Source organism: Sphaeramia orbicularis, chromosome 1, assembly GCF_902148855.1.
Source record: "Sphaeramia orbicularis chromosome 1, fSphaOr1.1, whole genome shotgun sequence".
Classification (NCBI taxonomy): domain Eukaryota; kingdom Metazoa; phylum Chordata; class Actinopteri; order Kurtiformes; family Apogonidae; genus Sphaeramia; species Sphaeramia orbicularis.
The window spans coordinates 16027126-16051225 of record NC_043957.1 but is presented as its reverse complement, the minus strand read 5'-3'; the positions used below and the strand labels follow the sequence as shown (position 1 = coordinate 16051225).

The following is a 24100-nucleotide window of genomic DNA, read 5'->3' as shown; positions in this document are numbered from 1 at the left end:
CAAATAAACTCAACGTTGACTGACACGTTTCATCACTCCTCACTGAGATAATTCAGTCCATACAGGCTATGAGACAGATAATCCAGATAAACCTTCTTTTAAACCCAGAGTTTCACACAAATCTTAAACGGGACCTAAACATGGCTTTTTTTGTGTTAGTATTTTTAAGTGTTTTCCTAATTACAGACCCTTTTCCAGCTTGTTTTGTTTTCTGCAGATGGTGCTTTTTTGGATGTAGGTTCAGGGGGTGGAGGATCCCCCCATGCCTTCTCTCCCATACTGAAAGCATTTTGTACACTGCACATACAATTTTAACACCCTCAAAGTTCAAATCAACCTGGTGTTTATATGGGAACCGCTCCTGAAGTGTTAAAAGTAACACAGTGGGTGTTAATATTTAACTGTTTACTGCTCTTTCTGTTCATCTCTGGGACCCAAAAGGACATTAAGGATAACATGAGGATTTTCTTGTCTACTTTAACACTTTCCTACATCATGAAAGGTGGTGCTGCTCATACAGAGAATTTAACTCTTTCGGTGCCAGACAGTTAAGGGGCTAATAAGCCTTAAAAGCCTTAAAAGTGCCACAGAATTTTTCAGTATTTCGCATCGTTTTTATAATATTTGAAGAATCCTGCAGGAAACCGCTCGGTAACATCCGGCGTGTTCTCCAAAGCCGATCTGATCGGCCCGCAGCACTTCAAAGGTCGTATTCGTAAAGCCGATTTAATCGGCCCATGGCACTGAAAGAGTTAACTCTATCAAGAAAGCAAAGCTTATTAACTCTGCATGACGGTAAAGTTAAGTTACTGTGGGTTGGAATGAAATACTGTTTACTGAGCATCACCTTGAAATCATTCCTATGACTGAGGCTGTGGAATTAGCTCCACCCACAGACCTATTTAATACCGCAGGAGTGTAAAAACAACACCCAAATCGACATTCATCAATTCAACTGTAGAAAATGAGCACTGCTTGATGTGCTGTGTAACCTCATGCACCAGTTCAGAGGAATAATAGCTGGTTTTATTTCAGGTTTTCAGAGACCTGGGCTCCGACGTGCTGAAGGCAGCGTTCGAGGGCTACAACGCCTGCGTGTTCGCCTACGGTCAGACCGGCTCGGGGAAGTCCTACACCATGATGGGAAATCCAGTGAGACACATTTCACATCCACAGTCCAGTTCCAGGATGAGTTTTATCAGTGTGATAAGCTCTGAAAGACATAGATTTCCCTGCAGACGAGTCATTACTGAAGACTCCAGGCGTTCACATGACCTTAGAGTTCAGAGTTCTGTCCAGAAAAACATGTCAGCACTGTAGGTTATGACAAACGTATGCTCATGACTGTTGTGTAAAATGTTTACTCATGATTCAACAAAAATTTAGCTCTTTTAACTCTAGACAACAGGGACATTTTCTACATGTTTTGCTTTTTATTGAAAGGGCAAAAAATATTAAGTATTGGTTTGTCATGTTCAGGTTTTCAAGAAAATGAATCAGAGATGATCTGCAAGCTTCATGAACACCAGGACCGAAATCACAAGGCCCAACTCAGTCTTGCTCAATATTAAATAAATATCTTAAAAAGTGCAAAAAAAAAAGTACAATAGTACGAAAAGGAGGATAAAGAGCAACAATCTCTTATTTTCTGCCTCTTTAACAAAATGCTTTTGCGTTTACAGAACTGAACAGACCTGTGAAATCAGCCTCAATACAATATCTGCATCACTTACTGCTGCAATTCATCATTTGCAAAAAGTATATAAAAAAAAAGAAAGAAATCAAACAATTTATTTAATTTCTCATTTTCTTTACCCTTAACCTAACAGCCAAGCACTTTAGAAAATAAAATAAAAACAGAACAATAAAATGTTAATTAGGTTGTAGATGTATTGAACACTTGACAAGAGATAAAAACCGTCTCATTTGCATTATGACACCACTCTTTGCACTACCTTGAGATAATACACAAGTCTGAAGGGTCAAACGTCAGAAGACACCTGAAGCAACATGAGGTGCTGTCTAATCTGCCTAAATGCCAACTATCAGCTAAACTGTCAATAAGTCTGAACAGGCTCGACTTCTGTTTTTAAGGCTCTGGGGTTTCAGTGGTAATAACAACAGCAAATATTCAGGGTTTTTCATGAGAAATCACTGATGTTGCAGTGGAAAGTAACAGCAGTGAATCCACTAAAACTGTTAATGAATTATTTTAAGTTAAAGTGATGGTTAATGTGGCATCCTTCACGTGCATTTAGAGTAAAATAAATGAATAAAAGTCAAGACAGAAGCAGCGGTGTAAGGATTTAGAAAATTAAAAACCTAAAAGCCATTAGGTGTTGGTTTTCCTATCGAGCATGATGCTGTATTTAAAGAAATCTGAGGTAAAAACTATGTAGAGGAGCATCAAATCAAACTGAATTTCTGCTCATGTTTGTATCTGCTTTAGTTTGTCCTTATACACCGGTCTCTTTTTTTTTTTTTTTAATGAATGATCTGCCTCAGATTAAAGGTGTTAAATCTTACTAGGGATGCAACGGTACTCGGGAAAACCATGTACTGTTCGGTCCACCCTGCACGGGACAATCCACCATTATGGACTGTGGGATTTCAGTTTTGCAGTTGATTTTGCATTGGCGCTTTATATACTGCTTTACAGGCCACTGAGTGTGTGAGCACACAGTGCAGGGAAGCCTCGCCCCTCAGTGAGAGACAGCAGACAGCTTTACACTCAACACACATCAGAGCAAACCCTTACCCGCCCTTACCCGCGTACATTAGACCTGCAACCCAACCTGACTTGTGATTAAACACATTGTCTCCACAGTACCGACCCGGTGCAGGACTCTGACACCCATACAATACCGTGACACACTATTATAAGGAAATGCATACGGTAGATAACATGGCTTTTCTTTTTTTACTACTGTTTTCTTTTACATCCCTATGCAGAACAAGAATTTATTTATTTAAAAAAAAGCTCCCTTTGGGCCTTATATGTGCATGTGTCTGTTTTATACATCTGTATACAAGTAAACAAGGAATAAGAAAGGGTTATTTTGTTCAGTACAATGATATAATTTGTTCCAACTGTAAAATTCAGTTTTTTCTGACAAACAAAATAAAAATAAAATTTTTGGAGAAACTGTGGCCCAAGAACTGAGGTACAGATTGAACCGTGGGCTACCTGTACTGTTGCACCCCTAAATCTTACATACTTTAATAAGATGAATTGAAAACAAATGACCAAAGTGATGGTTGTGATGTTCTTGATGTATCTGATAAAGTGCTATTCTACATATATATTTGGTTTACCATATTAGTATGGTACCCAAGAGTCTTGATCTGTGCTGGTTTTGTTGTTTCAGGGAGATGCCGGTCTGATCCCGAGGATCTGTGAAGGTTTGTTCAGTCGAATCAGTGACACGACTCGATGGGACGCAGCTTCCTTTCGGACTGAAGTCAGGTGAATCTAGACTCCGCCTTTTAATACTCACTTTACACACCTTTTGTCAATAATCCACAGTTATTTCATAAGGCGCCAAGACTATCCTGGGCAACACCTTTGTCAAATAAATGTCAGTGTGGAGAGCATCACAACTAACTGATACATTCAATGGTTGCATTTGGTCCCAGGGATAAGTTTTGTTTGAGATTTCTTATCTAATTTCCACATGTTTGTGCACAGATATGGTTAGAGTAACAGGAGAAAACTATGTGAAAACCCATATTTTTATGAAAAATGTCAACAAACTTGGCATGTCACCAGAGCAGGGAGCATGTGTTAACCCTTTAGACAAATCTTAACAATACATATAAATAATTGCTGTAAAATGCAGTTTGTCATCTTTTCATGGTCATCAGATATGACCCAATGAAAATATTTGTTTGTCACTGAAAAATGCTAAATTCAGAGGATTATATGGTGATAGCTGGTGATGAAAAGTTAGGTGTAGAAAATTTTTATATTTTAAGGTCGTATAATGGGTCAATCTGGTATAAGAAACCTGTAACAATAACTGTGGTTATGATGCACCTATTAACACTTACAGTCTTATTAACACAATTATAATAATACGTCTCTTATATTGACTTACATTGTCCTTATATGTGGAGAGTGAGAATGATATTGTAATTGACATTGAAATCTTTGTCATCATTGATTCACCAGCAAAACCCATGTAGTTTGATAAATGACAGTGGTTGTAGATGCTTGTTTTTATCGTCATTTAAGGAGAAATTTTGGTTTTCTCTGTTTTGATATAATAACCTTTGAAATTACTCTACATGATCAGTGAATTAAATATAGGAAAATATATGATTTACCGAAAAATGCAAAAATTCAGAGGAAATTCATGTTTCCTTTATTTTCTTCCTCCAGTTATTTGGAAATCTACAACGAGAGAGTGAGGGACCTGCTGAGAAGGAAATCCACTCAGACCTACAACCTGAGAGTCCGAGAGCATCCCAAAGACGGGCCCTACGTCGAAGGTAATTGCTCCTATGTGTCCTATGTGGGGTAAAATGAAGGTGTTCTATAGATTTATCACCTCTTTCAAATTCAGATGTGGATGTGTGATGCACAAACATCCATTTTGGAGGTTTTAACTGAGCTATAAAAAGATGTGGACTGATGACAGAGCAATGCTTTTCCTTCATAAACAATTTTGCAACGATTAACAGTCAAAACCTACAGATTTAATTAGAACCAGTAGATCCCATGTAGATACAGTATTTGTCACGTGTCTGGATCAAGGTGAAGCCCAGAGCTACAGCAGATAGGATACTCTCCAAAGGTTTTCTCTGTTTAGTTTTTGCAAGAAAGGATGGGTTTCCATCACCGTTTTCACTGTAAAATATGAAACGGATAAATTGACAGAATACAAAGCTTTATCTTGAAAATAATGTTCGTATGTCCCGTCTTCAGATCTGTCCAAACACCTGGTGCAGAACTACAGTGACGTGGAAGAGCTGATGGAGGCCGGAAACATCAACCGCACCACGGCCAGCACTGGCATGAACGACGTCAGCAGCCGCTCACACGCCATCTTCACCATCAACTTCACCCAGGTCAGAGTCAGGTTATGTTGACGCTGTAAACACAGCGTTTGTCAGGTGGTGGTTGTGGTTTGATCTGCTGACACTCCACTGTTTATGCCAGATCTCCTCAAATAGTGTCCAGGGTTTTAGTTCTCTCAGCTGCAGGAGGTACCAGGCCTTTATTGGTTCATTTTGACTCCATTATATCAGACCCAGCTTTTACTGGAGTTAGTTAAATTTTGAGTAGATGTATTTTTTTTTACCTAAACTGTTGTTACTTGTTAGCATTTATAGGTGCTGTGAGTACAAGTAATCATACCAATTACTTGTAGAAGGTGTGAACAATGGTGAGAAAATCTTTAAAAAAAAACAAAAAACACAGTTCAGAGTCCATAGTTTGTCATTCATATCTCCAGCAAAATGCCTGTATCCCTATTCATCTCCAATCAACAAGAAACCATTCTCAAATTAAAAAAACATAACACTAATGTACCATAAACATAAATGTAGCATCTATATGAATCAATTTAGGTTTAGTTCTATCCTGAAATGCTGAGAAACCTTGATTTCAGTGAACCACTGTTCCTGTCTTTATGCTTTGGTTGACAGTTTAAGTGATTCTGTCGTATTGATAATCTAATTCTGACCAGCAGGGGTCAGTCTGGTACCAGAACACACTTAAAGGGGTCGTATTTTGCTAAATCCACTTTTATTAGTCTTTGGTACTTTTATTTGTGTATTTGGACCTTAATAGTTCATAAAGTTTGAATTTGAACCCTCCAGGTGCTGCACAGCTATCTTTATATTCATTCCGGCAAAAATCGAGTGGATTTCTACAACCTGTTTCAATTCTTTCTTAATTTGTTATGTTTTATAACTAGTTATGTCATGATATTTGCACATATAAGGTCAAGACTTCTGATGAACATTTCTCCGAGTACGACATAACTGTTTGTCAGAAGCAGCATTTGTAGTCCATACTGAAAATATGTCCAAACTTCGAGCCGATAACCTAAAATGTTCAATTGGTTGCATTGATGAACACAAGTGGCTGAACGGGACAGAGCACACAGCCAACAACCTGGAGGGGGTGGGGTGTGAAGTGGCTCATTTGCATTTAAAGGGCCAGTGCTCAAAACGACCTTTCTGCTGTCATTACTCAGAAATAGAACTGAAGATGGACCTATGGACATGAATTAATGAAGAATTCAGACCCAAGTATAGCATTTACAGTTTATGTAGACCATAGGGAAATGTTTTAAAATGCATAATTCCATTTAAAAAAGCAAAATATCACTCCTTTAACACCAAAACCACCAATGAATCAATGCTATGTATCCACAGACTGTATCAGTCAGTGAATAAAGTATAAAGCTCATTGACACACATCTGTATTATGGTATCACTGAATTTTTTTCTTCAAGCTAAAAATCATAGATGCTTATTTTAACATAATAACACTGTGTCTTATAATCTTCTCGTGCTGCATCAGCTGATTGTTTACGTTTTAGCTCTGTTTGCTCAGCTCTGTTTTTAGACAGAAAACAGCCACAGTAAAACCACAAATCACTTCTGTTTTCTGTACGGTTTGTGTTGTCAATAGCTGCACTAAAGATCTGTTTGGAATTGTCCAAATTCAGGTAATTTTTTAATATTTGAGAGTAGAATTGTTATGTAGGCCTTTTTAACTCTGGAAGAACAGTACATAATTGTTAAAACAAAAAAAAAAAATCAATACTGGAACATTAATAGCATAGTACAGTGTGAACACAGATTTTGTTATAGCATAAAGAGCTATCTTTAAAAGGAAACATTAAACCATAGATAGATAGATACTTTATTAATCCCGAGGGAAATTTGAACTCATTTTAGAATCATATTCAGCCCAATATGAATTCAACCGGTTTGGACCAGTATAATAAATAAATAACATAATGACCTATAAATAATGACAACCCCAAACTTTTCTCTGTGTTTTAGAGTGAAAAAAGTAATATTACATTATGAAACTGTTTACATCTACAAATCATCCTGTGTTATAAATAAATAAATAAATGAATGAATGAATGAATGAATGCAATTTTAACAGTACTGTGCCTCAGTTTATCATTTACACACTCACCTTAACTAAAACCTTTGCCTGTTTCTGCTTAAATTGTATATGTAATTACAACCTGCAACGTAAACTTGGTTTGTTATTTAAGAACTCCTCATCTTCTGGGAAGGAAACGCCTGAATACTGCAATGTTTGGACCTTTTCTGCTCTTTATGATCAGCATCTGTATGGGCAGATGGGTACTGTCCATAATGTATTTCTGTTTTACATCTACAGACTCTCACGTTGGGTGGGTTTTATATTTATTCATTAACATGGTCTGCAAACTCAAAACTTTAACCAATTGTTCCTAGAATTATAGCAGAGTTTGATGGATCAGCTTTTCAATCACTGCTTCTTTGTCATTGAATAATTTCCAGAAGGACCTGAAACTGTCATAACTTTGGAGGAATTTAAGTCTGTTACAAAACCTTGAGAAAGAAATACATATCAACAATTTCACTGGCCTCGCTTTTGAGCTTTTATTATTTAACCAGGTATTGTATTGATGATGTTACCTGGTTAAATAAAGGATGTAATGAAAACAGAAGTTACATTAAACTTGTGATGCGTAAATGTTTTGGCTTCAGGCTAAGTTTGATGCAGAGATGCCCAGTGAGACGGTCAGTAAAATCCACTTGGTGGATCTGGCTGGCAGCGAGCGAGCCGATGCCACCGGAGCCACTGGTGTACGACTGAAAGAGGGAGGAAACATTAACAAGTCGCTGGTCACCCTCGGCAATGTCATCTCCGCTCTGGGTGAGATAAACACAGTGATTCATGGCTTTATTTGAGCTCAGGAAACCTAAATCTGAGTTTCACCGTCTCATTTATTTGCCTTGTGTTGGTTTCCAGCCGACATGACCCAGGACGGCGTCAACACCAACCTGAAGAAGAAGTCGGTGTTCGTCCCCTACAGAGACTCGGTGTTGACGTGGCTCCTGAAGGACAGTCTGGGCGGAAACTCCAAGACCATCATGATCGCCAGTGAGTAGTAGTAACAGAGTCGAGGGTGTCTGTGGACACTGATGGAGAAGTCAACTACAGCTCCCAGGGTGCATTTCACCATCTCCTCTTATGGTCTCTAACTGATGTCGACTCACACATCTGTGATGAATCTGCCTGTAGTTCATGTCAGGGTGGTGGGGGTTGCATCTAGTTTAGACTTCCTCTACAGTGTTTTATTGGGTCCATTTCTGTTATGGTAGGAGGTTTTAACTCATCCATCACTGGTTCTTCTGAGCTGCACTTCATCTAGAGCAGTATATGTACCGTTACATAAATGGCTTATGACCTGAACTATTGTTGTCTCATGTCTCGTTGCAGCCATTTCACCTGCCGATGTTAACTATGGTGAGACGCTCAGCACTCTGAGATATGCCAACCGAGCAAAGAACATCATCAACAAACCCACCATCAACGAGGACGCCAATGTCAGGCTGATCAGAGAACTACGGGCTGAAATCGCTCGGCTCAAAGCTCTGCTGGTTCAGGGAAACCAGGTAACACAACACCTTAAACAAATATACGGTCCACGGGCCAAAATCAGCCACCAAAGGGCTCCAATTGGAATGAATTTGCGAATTGCAAAAATTACCCTTAAGATATTAACAATTAAGGATCTGACGTGGATCAGACCAGTACAATACTACCATAACCTATAAATAAATGACAACTAAAAGTAAATATACATGAAAATGTTTACATTTAGAAACTATCCTTTAACAAAAAAGGGAATAACATGAACAACCTGAAATGTCTTAAGAAAAATAAGTGCAGTTTCAAGTAATATTCTTCCTGATAATAAGTGTTGTGTGTATTTGTAGATCCACTGTGATCTGTAAGTTGTAATGTACATGTCTAAGTGATAAACTGAAGCATAGCAGTGTTAAAATTGCACTTATTTTTCTTAAATAATTTCAGGTTGTTGCTAATATTCACATTTTTAAAGGATAGTATGTAGATGTAAACATTTTGATAATTTTACTTTTCTCTCTAAAACTGAGAGAAGCATTTGGAGTTGACATTAATTGTAGGGTTTTTTTTATAGATTATTATGTTATTATTTTAATAGTCTGACCCACTTTAGATCATATTGGCTTGTATGAGAACCTGAACTAAAAGGAGTATGACACCCCTCCCTCAAGCACTGTGTTATTGTAGGAGATTTATCTCATTGAACACCTAAATTATTGAAAGAGTCACATTTATTAATTACAGGACACTGGACATCTAAGTATGAAATCAGTGTTTTTCCAACTTTAACAATAAAATGACTGCAGCCTCAGGTGATGGTAAAATGTGACAATTCTTTCTAGACTTGTTCCATAAGACAAAACGTGAAACCCACTGCTGTTCGTCTCTACAGAGGATTTGATGATGATAATTAAAGTATCGAAGAGCTCAAGTTTTAGGGCAGATCTCATATCAGTGTTTTGTAAGAACATCACTGTCTGACCTCATGACTGTGTTGGTTTGTTGTCAGATCGCTCTTCTGGACTCACCCACTGCTCTCAGCATGGAGGAGAAACTGCACCAAAACGAAGCCAGAGTGAGTGTGATGTTTCACACTGATGTTTGTAGAATCTGTTCTTAACCCATAAAGACCCAAACATCCACTGACAACCAGAAGTATCTTCTAATCTAAACTGTTTAATACCTGTTGATCCATTAATCCTATCAATACATGTAAACAAGTGGTGCCAGGCACAACAAACCCTGCCCTTTGCACTTATTTCGCCCATTATAAGTAAATGGATGATGTTCCCAAAATGTAATGAGATCCATTCTGAGTCACTGGCAATCTATAAATTAAATTTGGTATGAATTCAACCAACAGTTTCGCTGCTACAGATGTGAAATTTCGCCCATTACAAGTAAATGGGGGGAAAAAAGATTTTAAAAATTCATAAAAAATTTTAACTTTGACCTACTTTTCCCAAAATGTAATGAGATCTGTTCTGGGTCACTGGCAATCTATAAATCAAATTTGGTATGAATTCAACTAATAGTTTTACTGCTAAAGTGTTAACAAACAAACAAACTGAACCAAAAACAATACCCCTTGCCTCCCCTTTGGGGGGTGGGTAATAATTGGTGTAAAATACAGTTTGTCATCTTTTCATGGTCATCAAATATGACCCATTTGTAAGTTCAGAGGCTCTGTAGTTACTGTGGAAATACCGTCATCTACAACATTGATTCACCGGTAAAACCCATGGAGTTTAATAAATGACAGTGGATGGGCACTTGGTTTATCTTCAGTTAATGATATATTTTGCTGAAAAAGTCACCCTTTTCTTCAGTTTTCTCTGTTTCTGATATAATATCCCTCAACTTTAATGTGAGCTTTTATGAACATCCACATGACCAGAGAATTAGATATAGAAAAATGCATGATTTTTACTGAAGCAATGCAAAACACAGAGGATAATATATAATAAAGGGTTGTAGATTACTTCAAATAGATTACATTTAAAGAAAAGAAATCTTGTTGGAACTGCCACAGAAGGAGCACCAGGTCTTTATGGGTTAATGTGACATGAAGAACCAGACTGAGATGATGTCTGATAACAAGAGAATCTGCAGAAGAAAGAGTGTGTTATCAGGACACTCTATATGTTGATGTTAAATAAAAATACACCAAGTAAACTAATTGTGACATGCACTATTTCAGCTTTGTTTTCTCTTGATGCTGATTTATTTTTCTGCAGGTTCTGGAGCTGACGAAAGAATGGACCAACAAATGGAATGAGACTCAGAACATCCTGAAGGTAGCGTCAGTGTTTCAGGAAGCAGCTTTAACAGACCTGGAGTTTCAGGTCACAGGTCACAGAAGACGGAGTAGGTGATATTTAGTCCAGTCAGATGTGAATACGTTCCCTCGGAGCAAAGAGATGAGGATTCACCATGGCAGCGGGTTATGAAATATTAGACCACCATGTTCAGTCAGTGGAGGAAAAATTACTATAGAGAATAAAACAGCAGCAGAAGAGAAAGACTGAGTACGATGAAAATGACAAATTACACTTCATTGTTCATTTTGTGGATTTAAGAAAGAAATGAGCTCTGTTTAGTGAGAAATGGATAAATTAACATCCTCTAATTTTGAAAATCAATCTAGAAGCAAAAACAGACAGTAAATCAGAAGATCATATTGGAAGATGATATTAAATCTGTATGGTTGAACTAAGAATTATGTCCAAAGCTCTGTATGCTTCTCATGTTCTGTGTTAAATTTACAGTCAGTTTAATTTAATTGTAGTTTTTTCAACAATGCTTTTATTTAGTTTTTAACATAAATAGAAAAAAGGTAAAACTTAAATTACATGTAAAACAAATAATTGAATGCATAAATAGAGAATTGCCAAAAGTAAACATCTGTCTTTACACAAACTTTAATGCCATTCCATCCATATGCTGTTAATCCATAGGTTTAATATGGAGTTGTTCCACCCTTTGCAGCTACAACAGCTTCAACTCTTCTGGGAAGGCTTTCCACCAGGTTTAGGGATATGTTTATGGGAATTTTTAACCATTCCTCTAGAAGTACATCAGTGAGTTCAGGTACTGATGTTGGATGAAGGTCTGGATCCCACTATCCACTCTAAATCATCCAAAGGTGTTCCATCAGGTTGAGGTCAGGACTCTGTGTAGACCAGTCTAGTTCCTCACCAACCAAAAAATGAAATGAAAACCCATTCCATGAAGCTCTCTGTTCTGTTCTGGAGCAAATGTGAAGAACACAGGGAGTTTGGACATCTATAGATGTGGATAAGTTGACACACTGTGGCCTCAGCATGTACTAACCCCAGTCTGTAATTTTACTTGGATGAGCACTTCGTCCACATAAAATTACATCTGCTGTTCCAAATTTCTTCCATTTTCTTATAAAACCATTAACAGTGAAATATGTAGTAGCGAGGAAATGTCATGAATGGACTTATGTCCCAATATGGTGTCTTATCACAATACCTCAATGTAATTCACTGAGCTCCAGACAGTCGACCCATTCTTCCACTAATGTTTGTAGAATCAGTCTGCATGTGTTGGTGATTGATTACATTGACCTGTGGACATGGAAGTGACCAGAACACCTTTATTCATTGATTAGGAGAAGTGTCCCAATACGTTTGGCAATATAGTTTATATCCCACCCACTGACAGGTCCCATTGGAATGAGATAACCAATATTGATACCACTTTACCTGTGTGAGAATGTCATGACTAATCAGTGTAAATGCCAGAAAGCATAAGTTATTTATAAAGGAAATAAAATGAGCAATATATATGTCTGTAACATAAAATAAACAGTTCTATATAGATAGATAGATGTATGCATATTTGCATCCACAAAGTGTTATTAGTTAATCAGTACAAATCATGTACTGCATGTGTTACTACGCTTCAGCCTGCCCAGACACAGTCGCATTCAGAAAACTGAACCAAACAGAGAATGGAAAGATTTCTTCACCTGCCTGGCCCCACTAAGACATGTCCAAGAGAAAAAATTTTTCGTTTGAATGTCTGGGGTCGCCAGAAATTTGGTGTTAAAATGGGGTCACAAGCGAAAAAAGGTTGGGAACCACTGGTTTATACGCAAACAATTGCTTTATGATGTTTGATGAGGAAACAAACCCAGAGCTAACACCTCAAGCCGACTCGCCCATTGAATGTGATGTTTAAACACATTTATAGCATCTTTTTCAATGTGTTTATTGCACTAACAATGATAATGTGATTTATTGGTTTATATTTAGGACATTTGAGGCTTAACGTGTACTTTAATGGATCTCCATGAGCTGCTGCTTTGTAAATTACAGTTAAAATATCCAATCCTGAGACAAAGAGCACTGATAAAACCAGACAGATGATCGACTCCAAACATCCTCCAGACTACTGCGAGTCCCTTTCTGATCATTTTGTTGAATTATTTATCTTGTTGCAGTGATAAAAGCAAGCTGATTAAAATCTCTGTGTGTGTGTGTGTGTGTGTGTGTGTGTGTGTGTGTGTGTGTGTGTGTGCGTGCGTGCGTGCGTGCGTGCGTGCGTGCGTGCGTGCGTGCGTGCGTGCGTGCGTGCGTGCGTGCGTGCGTGCGTGTGTATGTAGGAGGAGACTCTTGCTCTTAGGAAAGAGGGCATAGGTGTGGTGCTGGACTCGGAGCTGCCTCACCTCATCGGCATTGACGACGACCTCCTGAGCACCGGCATCATCCTCTACCACCTGAAGGTCAGACTCAGCCTCCTCAGCTGAGGTCATAGAGAGGGTTGTGTTGATTATGTGTAAACTTTGTGTGTGTTCTTGGTCCATCACCTCAGGAGGGACGGACATACGTGGGCCGAGAGGACGCGTCCACGGAGCAGGACATCAGTGAGTCTCTGACATCCATCTGCACACAACACAGCTCTGTACCAGCATTAGCAAGGAGTGTTAAAAACGAAAAATATGTCCCTCTGTACTGTTTCCAACTGAATGCATTTAGTTTCAGGTCCACATTAAAACATATGCATGTTTAATTTATTTTGTGATGTGATGGTTCCACACCAGCCCTCTGGATAATGGAACGCACAGCAGGTCTTAACATAAGCAAAAAAAAGAACTGTTCATTCAGTCAAAACAACCAATCAAACTGTTTAACATTCATCATGTTCAGTTTCTCTCTTGTGTTTGTTCTTCTCTTGTTTTTAATTTACTCTGTAAATGACTCTCATTGTGCTGTTTTTTTGTTTTTTTTTCCCACATTCCCCATTTCCTGTCGTCTGCAGTTCTGCATGGTTTGGACCTAGAGAGCGAACACTGTATGTTTGAGAACCAGAACGGAACTGTGACCCTGGTGCCACTCGGTGGAGCCCAGTGTTCAGTTAATGGGGTCCAGGTGACGGAGCCTTCGCAGCTGAACCAGGGTGAGGCCCAACACTGGACCGGATCCTGCTGATGCTTCGGTTACTATAAACATGCAGAGGAAATGGAGGGCTGCGGTGTGTTGTTCACGTCTGTCATTTCTCCTCCAGGTGCTGTGATTCTGCTTGGCCGGACCAACATGTTCCGTTTCAACCATCCGAAGGAGGCAGCCAAGCTGAGGGAGAAACGGAAGGTGAGCTGTGGAGAGGCCAGACTCTGAACCGGTGATCCGGTACAGTTAAAACAAGATGCCTCCTCTTGGGTTTTTGTTCAGTTTTTTCATCGTAGTGTTGTGTCTGCTTCTATTGTCTAAATCTGAACTTTATCTCGCTCAAGCGTTTCATTGATGAACAACAAAATCTGAGTACAGTTCATGAACAGCACTGTCTTTTTTTTTTTTTTACAGTAACATACAGACTCTGTATTCTACTATACTCTGCTTTTTCACTTCATGACGTTGCATCATGACTTCATTGTATTACATTATATTGATTGCATAGTATTATGGGTGTTTTATAAGAATATGTGGGATTATATTGAAAATTACTCTAGAATAGATATTCCTCCACCTACTAAAACAAACAGGTCTGAGGTAAAAAATGCAGCATAAATAAAATAATACACATGTAGTTTGATGAATACATATTTTGGTCATTACAGTTTTAAAAAACAAGAAACAGGTGGTTGTTTTTTTATTTTTAAAATCCATCCATTAAAACCGAATCAGAACAAAATGGGATGAGTCACATTACAATATTGTCTATTTTTCTGAATGTTCTATTTTTTGTTATAGGCTGTTTTGGTTGTTTTATATGTTTGGATTGGAAATTGACTTGACTGAACAGTATAAATACGACTTAAAAAACGCAAATCATGGCAATACCGCGTGGTTAAACTGACCCTGCATTCTGATATCTGACCTTTGACCTTTTACCCTCCTTCCAGAGTGGGCTCCTCTCCACCTTCAGCCTCTCCATGACCGATCTGTCCAAATCGTGTGAAAACCTCTCCACCATCATGCTCTACAACCCAGGGTGAGTTGAAAATCCTTAAATACCCGGATGTGCATGTGATCAGCTCTGCATCGAACCATCAGGACTCTGACTCTTCTTCGCCATTAGATCAGAGCGTCATGTGATTAAACCTGATCGGCGTATTTACCATCTTTTAGCTCCACATACAGTATCACATAGACAAAGATCACCAGTGAAAACACATGTGGATCAATCCGCTGCAGAAAATAGTCCCAAAACTCTTCAGAGGTTACTGTTTACTATTTATTTCAGACATGCAGCAACAACAAAACAAACATAGTATGGACAGTAACAACAGTCATGTCTGAAAGGCAGGAGGAAGAAGTCTATGTATATATGGTCCTACCCACACTTCACGGTCCACAGACTAGTAGTACATTATCACTTAATTATGGCGAAATATACCAAACATGAAGTAAATAACAGAAAAACACAGCAATAAAAGAGTTGAGAGCGGCTGTAGATGTCACCTGAGACCTTTCAGTGAAACAAAACATTAAAGTCCAGATGGCGACACCTTTGACATAGGATATGTCACAAGCTAGGTAGAAAGAAATATGTCCAAAGGGATCCAAGTTCTTAAACATAGTCAGGCCCATAAGTATTTGGACAGTGACACTATTAATCCAGATATGATTAGAGTGTGAACTTTCATCTTTAATTCAAGGGGTTAATCTAAAATATTGCACTAAGCATTTCAGATTTACAACTGTTTTAACCATAATCCCTCCATTTTCAGAGGCTCAAAAGTTATTGGACAATTTTAGATCATTATAAATATAAGGATTGTTTTTAAACCTTTGTCTGAAGCCAGAACTCATGGATGTCACCAAACACAGGGTTTCCTCCTGGAGATTCTTTTCCATGTCTCTACTACAGATGCCTTTAGGTGCTGGTTTTTGTGGGTCTTTGTGCCCCTCAGTTTCATATTGAGGAACTGAAACACTGCTCTGAACTTGGGTTGAGATCAGGTGAAGAACATCCCATTTCTTTACCTGTGGTGGTGTACAGAGGCAGAATTACACTATATGTCCAAATACTTGTGGACCTGAGTGTGTCTCTGCAGAAGTCAAAGTAAAATCACAAAGCACAACCAGGGTTTTTTAAACATTTTACTTAAAACCATAAATGTAGAGTCATCTCCACCACAAATAAACTGACATGTCCACTTGAGAAAGCATCTCTGACGTCATCAGTTTGTGTTTCCTCGGGGAAATCTGAACAATAACCGGTCTAAAGCATTGCAGTGTAAACGTGTCGATAGCAGTGAATTTGATCTGGTATTAACTGTGTCCCCCCCTGTCCTGTCGACAGTCTCTTCACTGAGAAGGGCCCCGTCTTCCTCAGGTAGAACCAGCCGACCACTTCCTGTCTCACTGTCCCGTTTCTCACACCAGAAAGACGTGTTGACTTGTCCGGTTTAAGACTCAACATTCATTGTCTACTTTTGATTGATTGAGTCATTTCTTTTGTTTGCATCTCACCCTGCAGCTTCTGTCTCCGTTTTCACCTTAGAAAAAGACGTGTTGCTTTTTCCTTTTTTTTCTCCATTGCCTGCCATCTAGTGTCAGTTTCTTTGTTGATTGTCGTTGCTGTTAGTTTACTGGTCGTGGTGTTGAATCCCTTGTGGTGTGTGTCTACTTCTGATCAGAATAAAAGAAGCTGATGGAGTTTTTGTGTTTTCAGGTTGGAATTCGAAAGACAACAGCGAGAGGAGCTAGAGAAACTGGAGCTGAAAAGGTACAAGGAGTCATTTGGAAAGAAATGTAAAAACTTGAACCTAATAAGACTCTGTTGTTGATGGGGAAGCTTTGGTGATGCTCTGGATGTGATTATAAGCAGCTGCTTTTTACTCTGGTTTTATTGTGTTTTTTCTGATTTTATACCCAATGCTCATGAGATATAAGATAAGAGTTTAGAGTTTTTAAACATCTGTGGAACCTCAGCAGAGATGATTCTCCCATAAGGCCATTTGGTCGTTGGATCTACAATCATACATGGTGTGCCCTGCATGTTGTCGTTGTAGGAGGCTCATTAAAGAAATGGAGGCGAAGCAGCAAAGTGAGAAGGCAGAGCTGGAGCGCCTCCAGCAGGAGGTGGAGAGTCAGCGCAAAGAGTCTGAGGAGGTGCAGCAGCGTATCTTACGGCAGGAGGAGAGCCTCCGCCACCGCAGCCAGGACATCGAGAGCCGCCTGAGGGACTTCCTGGCCGAGAAGGAGCGCTTCGAGGAGGAGCGGCGCTGTGAGATCCAGGGGCTGGACCTGCAGGAGCGGCAGAGTTGGAGACAGCAGCAGGAAGGAGGAGCAGGGGGGGAGGGGGAGGAGCAGCGACGGAAGCAAGAGGCCATGGAGAAGACAGAGATTTTCAGGGAACTGGAGAGGCTGAAGAGGGAGCGGGAGGAGCAGAAAGTTCGGCTGGAGACGGAGCGGCGACGGCTGGAGGAACAGGAGCGGGAGCAGCTGAGCCTGGTGGGGAGGCTGGAGGAGCAGCTGAGGGAGAAACACGAGACCGCCACCACCTTGCTGACCCGGGAGGACAGCCGTCGGCTGGAGGAGGAGCGCCGGGTGCTGGCCGAAATCAGGGAAGACCTCTTGCGTGCCAAAGAAGCTGGAGAGAGGCCTGACGGTGAGGGAGCAGGCGAGGATGCCAGGTCTGCCCAGGCCCGCTACACTGACTTCAAGGAGGCCCAGGTGAAAGAGCTGGACCAGTTGGAGGAGGGACTCCACCAACAGAGGGAGCGTCTGGAGAAGGAGGTGGCCTCTGAGCAGGCGACACTGCTGCTTCTCACCCACAGCCTCAAAGAACGCCAGCAGCAGCTAAAGGAGGCGCAGGAGAAGGGAGCGCAGGACGCCACAGCGGTCATTCAGGAGGAGCAGCTGCTCCGACAGGCTGAGCACCGGCTGCAGGTGAAGGAGCGCCAGCTTAACAGTCTGTCCGACACACTCCTCCCAGCGCTGGCCGAGGAGAAGCAGAGGGCGGTGGAGGTCCTGGAGAGGAGCAACGGGAACTGTGACGGTCCACCAGGACTGGACAACACCCTGTACCAGGTCAGGATGTGTACACAGCACAGGCAGAATGAGGAGGGCAGCAGGGAATACTGCCAAAATACTCCCAAATAATTCCACAAAATACCAAAAAAATACAAGGAAATGCAACAAAATATCACAAAGTACTAGGAAAACATACAATAAAATACCACAAAATAGTACCACGACACAAAAGTGACAGATAAATGCAGGTGACTCTGATCTGAAGGTGAAACCAGGACCAGGTCCCTGTGATGTTTGTGGGTTGAATCAGATCTATGTGTCAACAGGTGGAGAAGGAGCTGGAGGACAAGGAGGAGAAGCTGAACCTCCACTGGCTCAGCGCTCAGCAGCTCCAGCAGCTGCAGGAGACCTATGAGTTCACCGCCAACGTGGCCCGACAGGAGGAGAAGGTGCGGAGGAAGGAGAAGGAGATCCTGGAGTCCAAGGACAAGCAGCAGAGGGAGGCCATGGAGCAGGCGGTGGCCCGGCTGGAGAGGAGGCACTCAGCCCTGAGACGCAGCGCCTCCATGGAGCCTGATGGCGAGGAGCAGAGGGCCAAGAGCTCAGCTTCCAGGAACCAGAGGACCGGGACCGAGGTGGAGCAGCAGAGGTAGGCATGAGGTATTGGGTTAATTAACGTGGTTAATCAATTGACAACATCTGCCCTATGGTTGTTTAACTGTTTGGCTCAATGACAACAATACAATCCCTGTATTTCAGTGTCTTATCTGTTTACATTCACACTAATACTCTGATCATTATATGATTTCTGGGTTTATCTGTGGAAAATAAAGTTATCCTATTTCCTTAGACCATGATGACATAACATCAAAATTACAGACTAGAAAAATGTGCTTAAACCTATTATTGGTGCCTTTTCTCAGTTCGTCGTTATACTTCACTGTTCATATCAGTGACCTGACAAAGCTCATCGTAGAGTGAATCTGTGGTTGATTTATTCTCTCGTTTTGTCCAGAGTGGAGCGTGAGATCCAGAAGCTGCGTCAGAGGATCAGCGAAGGCGAAGACAACTGGACTCACTCTGTCAACAGTGATGAGAAGCCAGGTCACTGCAGCTCTCCTGTCAGCCACATCCAGAGTCTGAACACACTGCTGCCGCTATCCGACGACAGGTAACCCACCAAAACCACAAATCGGAGCTGAAAACTGACACTTATTCTACTGTTAATGGTCAATGCAACACAACGCTCACCTGAAATAGATGTGGAAATTTATCAGAATCAATCTGTAAAAGGCTGCAGATTTTAACCCCTTACGACTGTAGAACCAGTCCCCCACAGTGTATCTTTTTATTTTTACATGCTGTAGTGACATTTTGACTTCTTGCTGGATATCTGCAAACCATCAGTGGAAGGAAACGGCACTCTGGGACAGGTCAAATGTGGAATATGGAAGTGGAACTCCTCCGCTTTTACAGGAAAAACTTATTAGTGATCTATCTTACTTCGATGGAATTCTGTCTACATCTAAAATTAGATACACAACTCAGAGCACAGATGCCAGGGAAGATGAGGTTAAATGGGGTTTAAGGGGATTTAGGTTGAAGAAATGAAAACAGTATCTGGTGATAGTGTGGAGATGGACTCAGCATCTTCTAAATGTATCATGACTGTATTTTGTATTTAGTTTTAGTTTGTTTGTTGGAAGAAAAATACACACAATGCCAATTAAGTCAACTGAAATGGAAACATTATCCACAAAAATCACACACATTTATGCAGCTTTAACATAGAAGGACTCATCTTTTCCTTCGATTTGCTCTGATTCCATGTGAGAATATGTGTGAAATGCTTTTGATTCACCAACGTCAATTGTTCATGATGAAAAATGATAAAATGTCTTTGTTCAGTATATGATCTTTAATAAACAATGGGTAAATTTGTAATAGTTGATGAATTTATGCTTCAATTTCATATTCTTTAAATGGAGACTTTCCTCACAAAACCTGAAAAAAGTCAAATAAAAACTCAACTAAAATCATTCAGTTCATAAAAATGAGGATAAAACATTAAATTAAACTGAGAGACTGGATAAAATGAATGGTGTTTTAACTTCTAAACATCTCCGTGGTCTTTGTATTAACAGGATAAACGCGTACATCGAAGAGGAAGTCCAGCGACGCCTGCAGAAGCTCAACCTCCTCAATGGCAGCAGCAGGAGCAGCAGTATGGATCTGTCTGTTTCCTTTGAATCGCTCAAGGTCAGTCTGTTCACAAGCTGCATTAATGAACCGCCAACGCACACAAAACCGACCTTAACACTGTCAGTTTTCATTAAAACATCAGTCGGCACCTTGTGTTACCCCCATCACTGTTTGTACATCTGGTTTTTGCTGTTTTAGTTTATTGAAACTCTGGTTTGGGTTAGACCCCAACCACATGAAATATTCAGCGGTAACGGAGTACGAGCTGATGGATGAAATAATGAGGGAACTAGAATAAAGTACAGGAGTAGGAAAATGATATCAAAACTTTTTGGTATAATTAACATACTTTATTTTGCTCCGTATCCCTCATATCCACCAACTTTCACTCATGTGGAATTTGTAGAAACATTGTTTTCTTCCAATCGATAAATAATGTGTGTGACCTTGTGATGTAGTTTTGACAATAATGTCACTGTTGTCAGATTCATAATGATTAATTAATACTTTAGTAAAGTTGTAACTTCATGAGTCATTCACACATGAGTTATTCTCAAAGGGAAAATATACACACATATACATAATCTATGCATGATTTGACTTAAACAAGAGTTTGCAGACTTTTTATTTCTGCACAACTATAGACTAACATGCACACATTTTGAATTCTATGTACACACACGAAAACTTTGAAAGTAACTTTAACCCATAGATTCACTTTAAATTAGTGCTGTCAAACAATAAATTTTTTTTATCAGATTAATCACAGGGTTGCTGTGGATTATTTTTGATTAATCACGATTAAATATCATTAATTTTTAATCTACATTAATCCCATTTCATTTTGCATGAGGATACAGACTCAAGAAAGAAGGGAATATATATGCGCTTAATGTGTTTATTAAACACCTTCAACAGTTTCAACAAAATAACTTGAACCAACTGTTCCATCTTGGGTTTTTTTGTCCTCATATTTCCATCCAGAGGGCCAACCTGCTGTTTAGCGTCTTTCATCTTTATTGGTTGGTTCTGTTGCCTGTTTCTACCGGATCAACTGCCCATTTACGTGATGCTAACTCTACTTGGACCAACTGCCCCAAATGCGTTGGCAGAGACATTCAGAGTCATTCTGCGTTGCAGATGGGTCAATTGCATTAACATTTTTTATCAGATTATTTATGATGATGGATTAATCCGTGTTAATGTGTTAATTTTGACAGCCCTACTTTAAGTATTTCAACTCTTCATAAAGTGCATGTACATAATTCAACCATTATTAGACTGATACAGAGGGGGCATAAAGTTCCAGAAGATAATATCAGTCATTGTAATTATTTGTATAAGTGTCAGATTTCAGTACCAGCCATCTCTGATGGACTTTCTCTTTTTTAATGAATAATAAATGAATAAAAGCAGCAGGTTGTGTGACTTTTCTGATATTTAGCTCTTCGATCTGCAGGAGGACGAGGAGGTTAGCGACTCTAGCTCTGTTAGATTAACAGAAGAGGTAAGAACAGGATCAGAATCAAACTGTCCCTACTTCGATGATGTGCATGACTCCCCAGTTATGAATCCACTCAATCGCAGTCCAGATCAGTTTGTTTTGTACTTCTTTTAATTTCACTGCATCTGGTTTGTATCATTCATCCTGATTCTTTTCCCACTTGTCTCTTTACCCTTTAATTTTTCAATATATTTTGGATGAATGTGTTAAACAGATGATTTTTTAATTGAATTTTTCTTTTTCAGGATGATGAAAAGCTGCAAAACCTAAACCCACGGAGGCTTAAATATGAGGTAAGACTGGGATTTTATTCATTTTAGAAAAAATCATTAAAAATGTGTAATAATTAAGCAGTTTTATCGTGATCGTGTCTCTGTGTTGTTGTGGGAATACTCATATTGTTCAGATGCACGATGAAGGTCAATTACATCATGGAATTGCATGTGAATATGATCCCTGGATTAACTTCAGTGATTAAATACAATTTTAACAGAACTGATGAATGAGTTTCCCTTTTTTAATATTCAGAGTTGTCAAATTTAAAAAAAACCCAGATGCATTTTGTTCCATGATTTCAGTCACTAAGATGAGATGTTTTGTCTCCAGTGTTTCATTTTCTTTTTTTTTTTTTTACAACACTGAATGTTATAGAGAGCTGCAATGATGATTAGTAGTGATTAACAATTTAAAACACGTATTGTTGAGCAAGATCAGTTTTACAAATAAAAAACATTTTGTGATTGGTGAAAATAGATGAATAAAGTCATCAAAAGTAAAGCCCTGGTGTTGCAAAGAGTAGTGTAGTCTTTTATGGTGTAATACCACTGACCGCCACTAGATACTGCTCTAAAGAGCCCAGGCTCTGATATCGGCCCCCTTTTCCACCGCAGGAACCTCTGTCATTTGCCCAGAATTTTGCAAAATGTTTCGACCAAAATTATCCTCCGTGATGTTTAACGACCCACAATAGTGGGTCTGTGTGAGCAAAAATGCTGTTGAATAACAAAGAGCCAGTGATGACCACAAATAAAACCTCAGCAAAGAAGAATAAAAAGCCAATCCCTTCATCAGTACAAAATACTTCTAATACTGTAAAATAAGGTGATTTTAGGAGGCCAAGTTCAACATTTCAGCACGCAGCTAGATGAATAAATAACATCCAGAGGAAAATAAAATCATAAAAGATAGAAATAGCAAGAAAAGAAAGCACAGAATACATGCAGGCCTAATAAACGCTCCATCCATAAGCTAACATTTAGCATTAGCTCACGAATAATGAGACCACTAATAATCTGATAACTGCAGGAATCAGATAATGATTAGAACAGAGGTCTCAAAAATTACACTGAAGATATTAATCATTTTAGTTCAGGTTCCAAATACAGACCAATTTAATCTCAAATGGGTCAGATCAGTAAAATACTATCAGAATAACCTATAAATACTCAAAACTCCAAATTCATGGAAGTCATTTTACTGTATTTACACTAAAACAAACTATCATTTCACAAAAATGCGAATTACCTGAACAAATATGAACATTTTGAAATGTCTGAAGTGCAAGTTTACCAATATTCTGCCTGTTATTAAATGTTTTGTGTATTTGTTGATCCACTGTGATTTGTAAGTTGTAATTTACATGTATAAATGATAAACTGAGACAGAATATTGTTAAAATTGCACTTAGTTTTCTGAAGAAATTTCAGTTTGTTCATGTTATTTACGTTGTTTTAAAGGATAGTTGGTAGATTTCAATATTTTCATCCCATAATTTTACTTTGTTCACTCTAAAATATAGAGAAAAGTTTGGAGGTGACATCATTTATATATTATTATGTTATTATTTCACTGGTCGGGCCCACTTCTGATCAAATTTGGCTTAATGTGGCCCAGAGTGTGATTTAAAGTCATCCATTTCATGTCTTCTACAAACTGGAATAGTTTACTGGATTGACACCTACAACTAAAGAGTTTCATTTAGACATAATTTCTGGAGTCACAAAAAAGCTTCAAGATTCACTGCAGTGCTCTATGTGGATTCATCTCTTCATTTTTTATGGGAAAAATCCAGAAAAAGCAGCTCATTCTTAACTAAAGGTGGAAGCAAACAGCAATGTGGAATAAACAGGAGTAGAGAAGTATTTGCAGATAGTTTTTACAGCCGAAAAATGTGAGATTTATAATCGCGTATTATTTGTTTTGATTGGAGGATGAGTGTTGTTTGTTCACCTGTCTTTTTAATTTGCATGTCCGATTTCTTTACACTTTTAATTGAAATCACCTGTGCACCTGGTGACGGAGGAAGTGTAATTGTCCTTTGGGTGGATTAAGGAC

The 24100-nt window shown here is 39.2% G+C and overlaps 1 protein-coding gene across 6 annotated transcripts in view; it reads left to right on the top strand.

The window, feature by feature from the left end:
• The window catches only part of kif16ba (kinesin family member 16Ba), a 38305-nt gene that overhangs the window by 4065 nt on the left and 10140 nt on the right, over positions 1-24100 (top strand). For 2 of the 6 annotated variants that reach the window (XM_030133815.1, XM_030133791.1), the window contains exons 4-25: positions 1036-1152; positions 3369-3466; positions 4382-4491; positions 4928-5070; positions 7726-7894; positions 7991-8122; positions 8462-8637; positions 9621-9686; positions 10849-10908; positions 13245-13364; positions 13454-13505; positions 13901-14038; positions 14147-14229; positions 14982-15070; positions 16385-16417; positions 16757-16810; positions 17097-18117; positions 18387-18709; positions 19076-19231; positions 20205-20319; positions 21722-21769; positions 22012-22059. In XM_030133815.1, coding sequence (XP_029989675.1) covers positions 1036-1152; positions 3369-3466; positions 4382-4491; positions 4928-5070; positions 7726-7894; positions 7991-8122; positions 8462-8637; positions 9621-9686; positions 10849-10908; positions 13245-13364; positions 13454-13505; positions 13901-14038; positions 14147-14229; positions 14982-15070; positions 16385-16417; positions 16757-16810; positions 17097-18117; positions 18387-18709; positions 19076-19231; positions 20205-20319; positions 21722-21769; positions 22012-22059 — 3351 coding nt within the window. The remainder of the gene's footprint in view (positions 1-1035; positions 1153-3368; positions 3467-4381; positions 4492-4927; positions 5071-7725; positions 7895-7990; positions 8123-8461; positions 8638-9620; positions 9687-10848; positions 10909-13244; positions 13365-13453; positions 13506-13900; positions 14039-14146; positions 14230-14981; positions 15071-16384; positions 16418-16756; positions 16811-17096; positions 18118-18386; positions 18710-19075; positions 19232-20204; positions 20320-21721; positions 21770-22011; positions 22060-24100) is intronic. The other 4 variants (XM_030133823.1, XM_030133807.1, XM_030133800.1 and 1 more) reach the window with 3 other exon arrangements.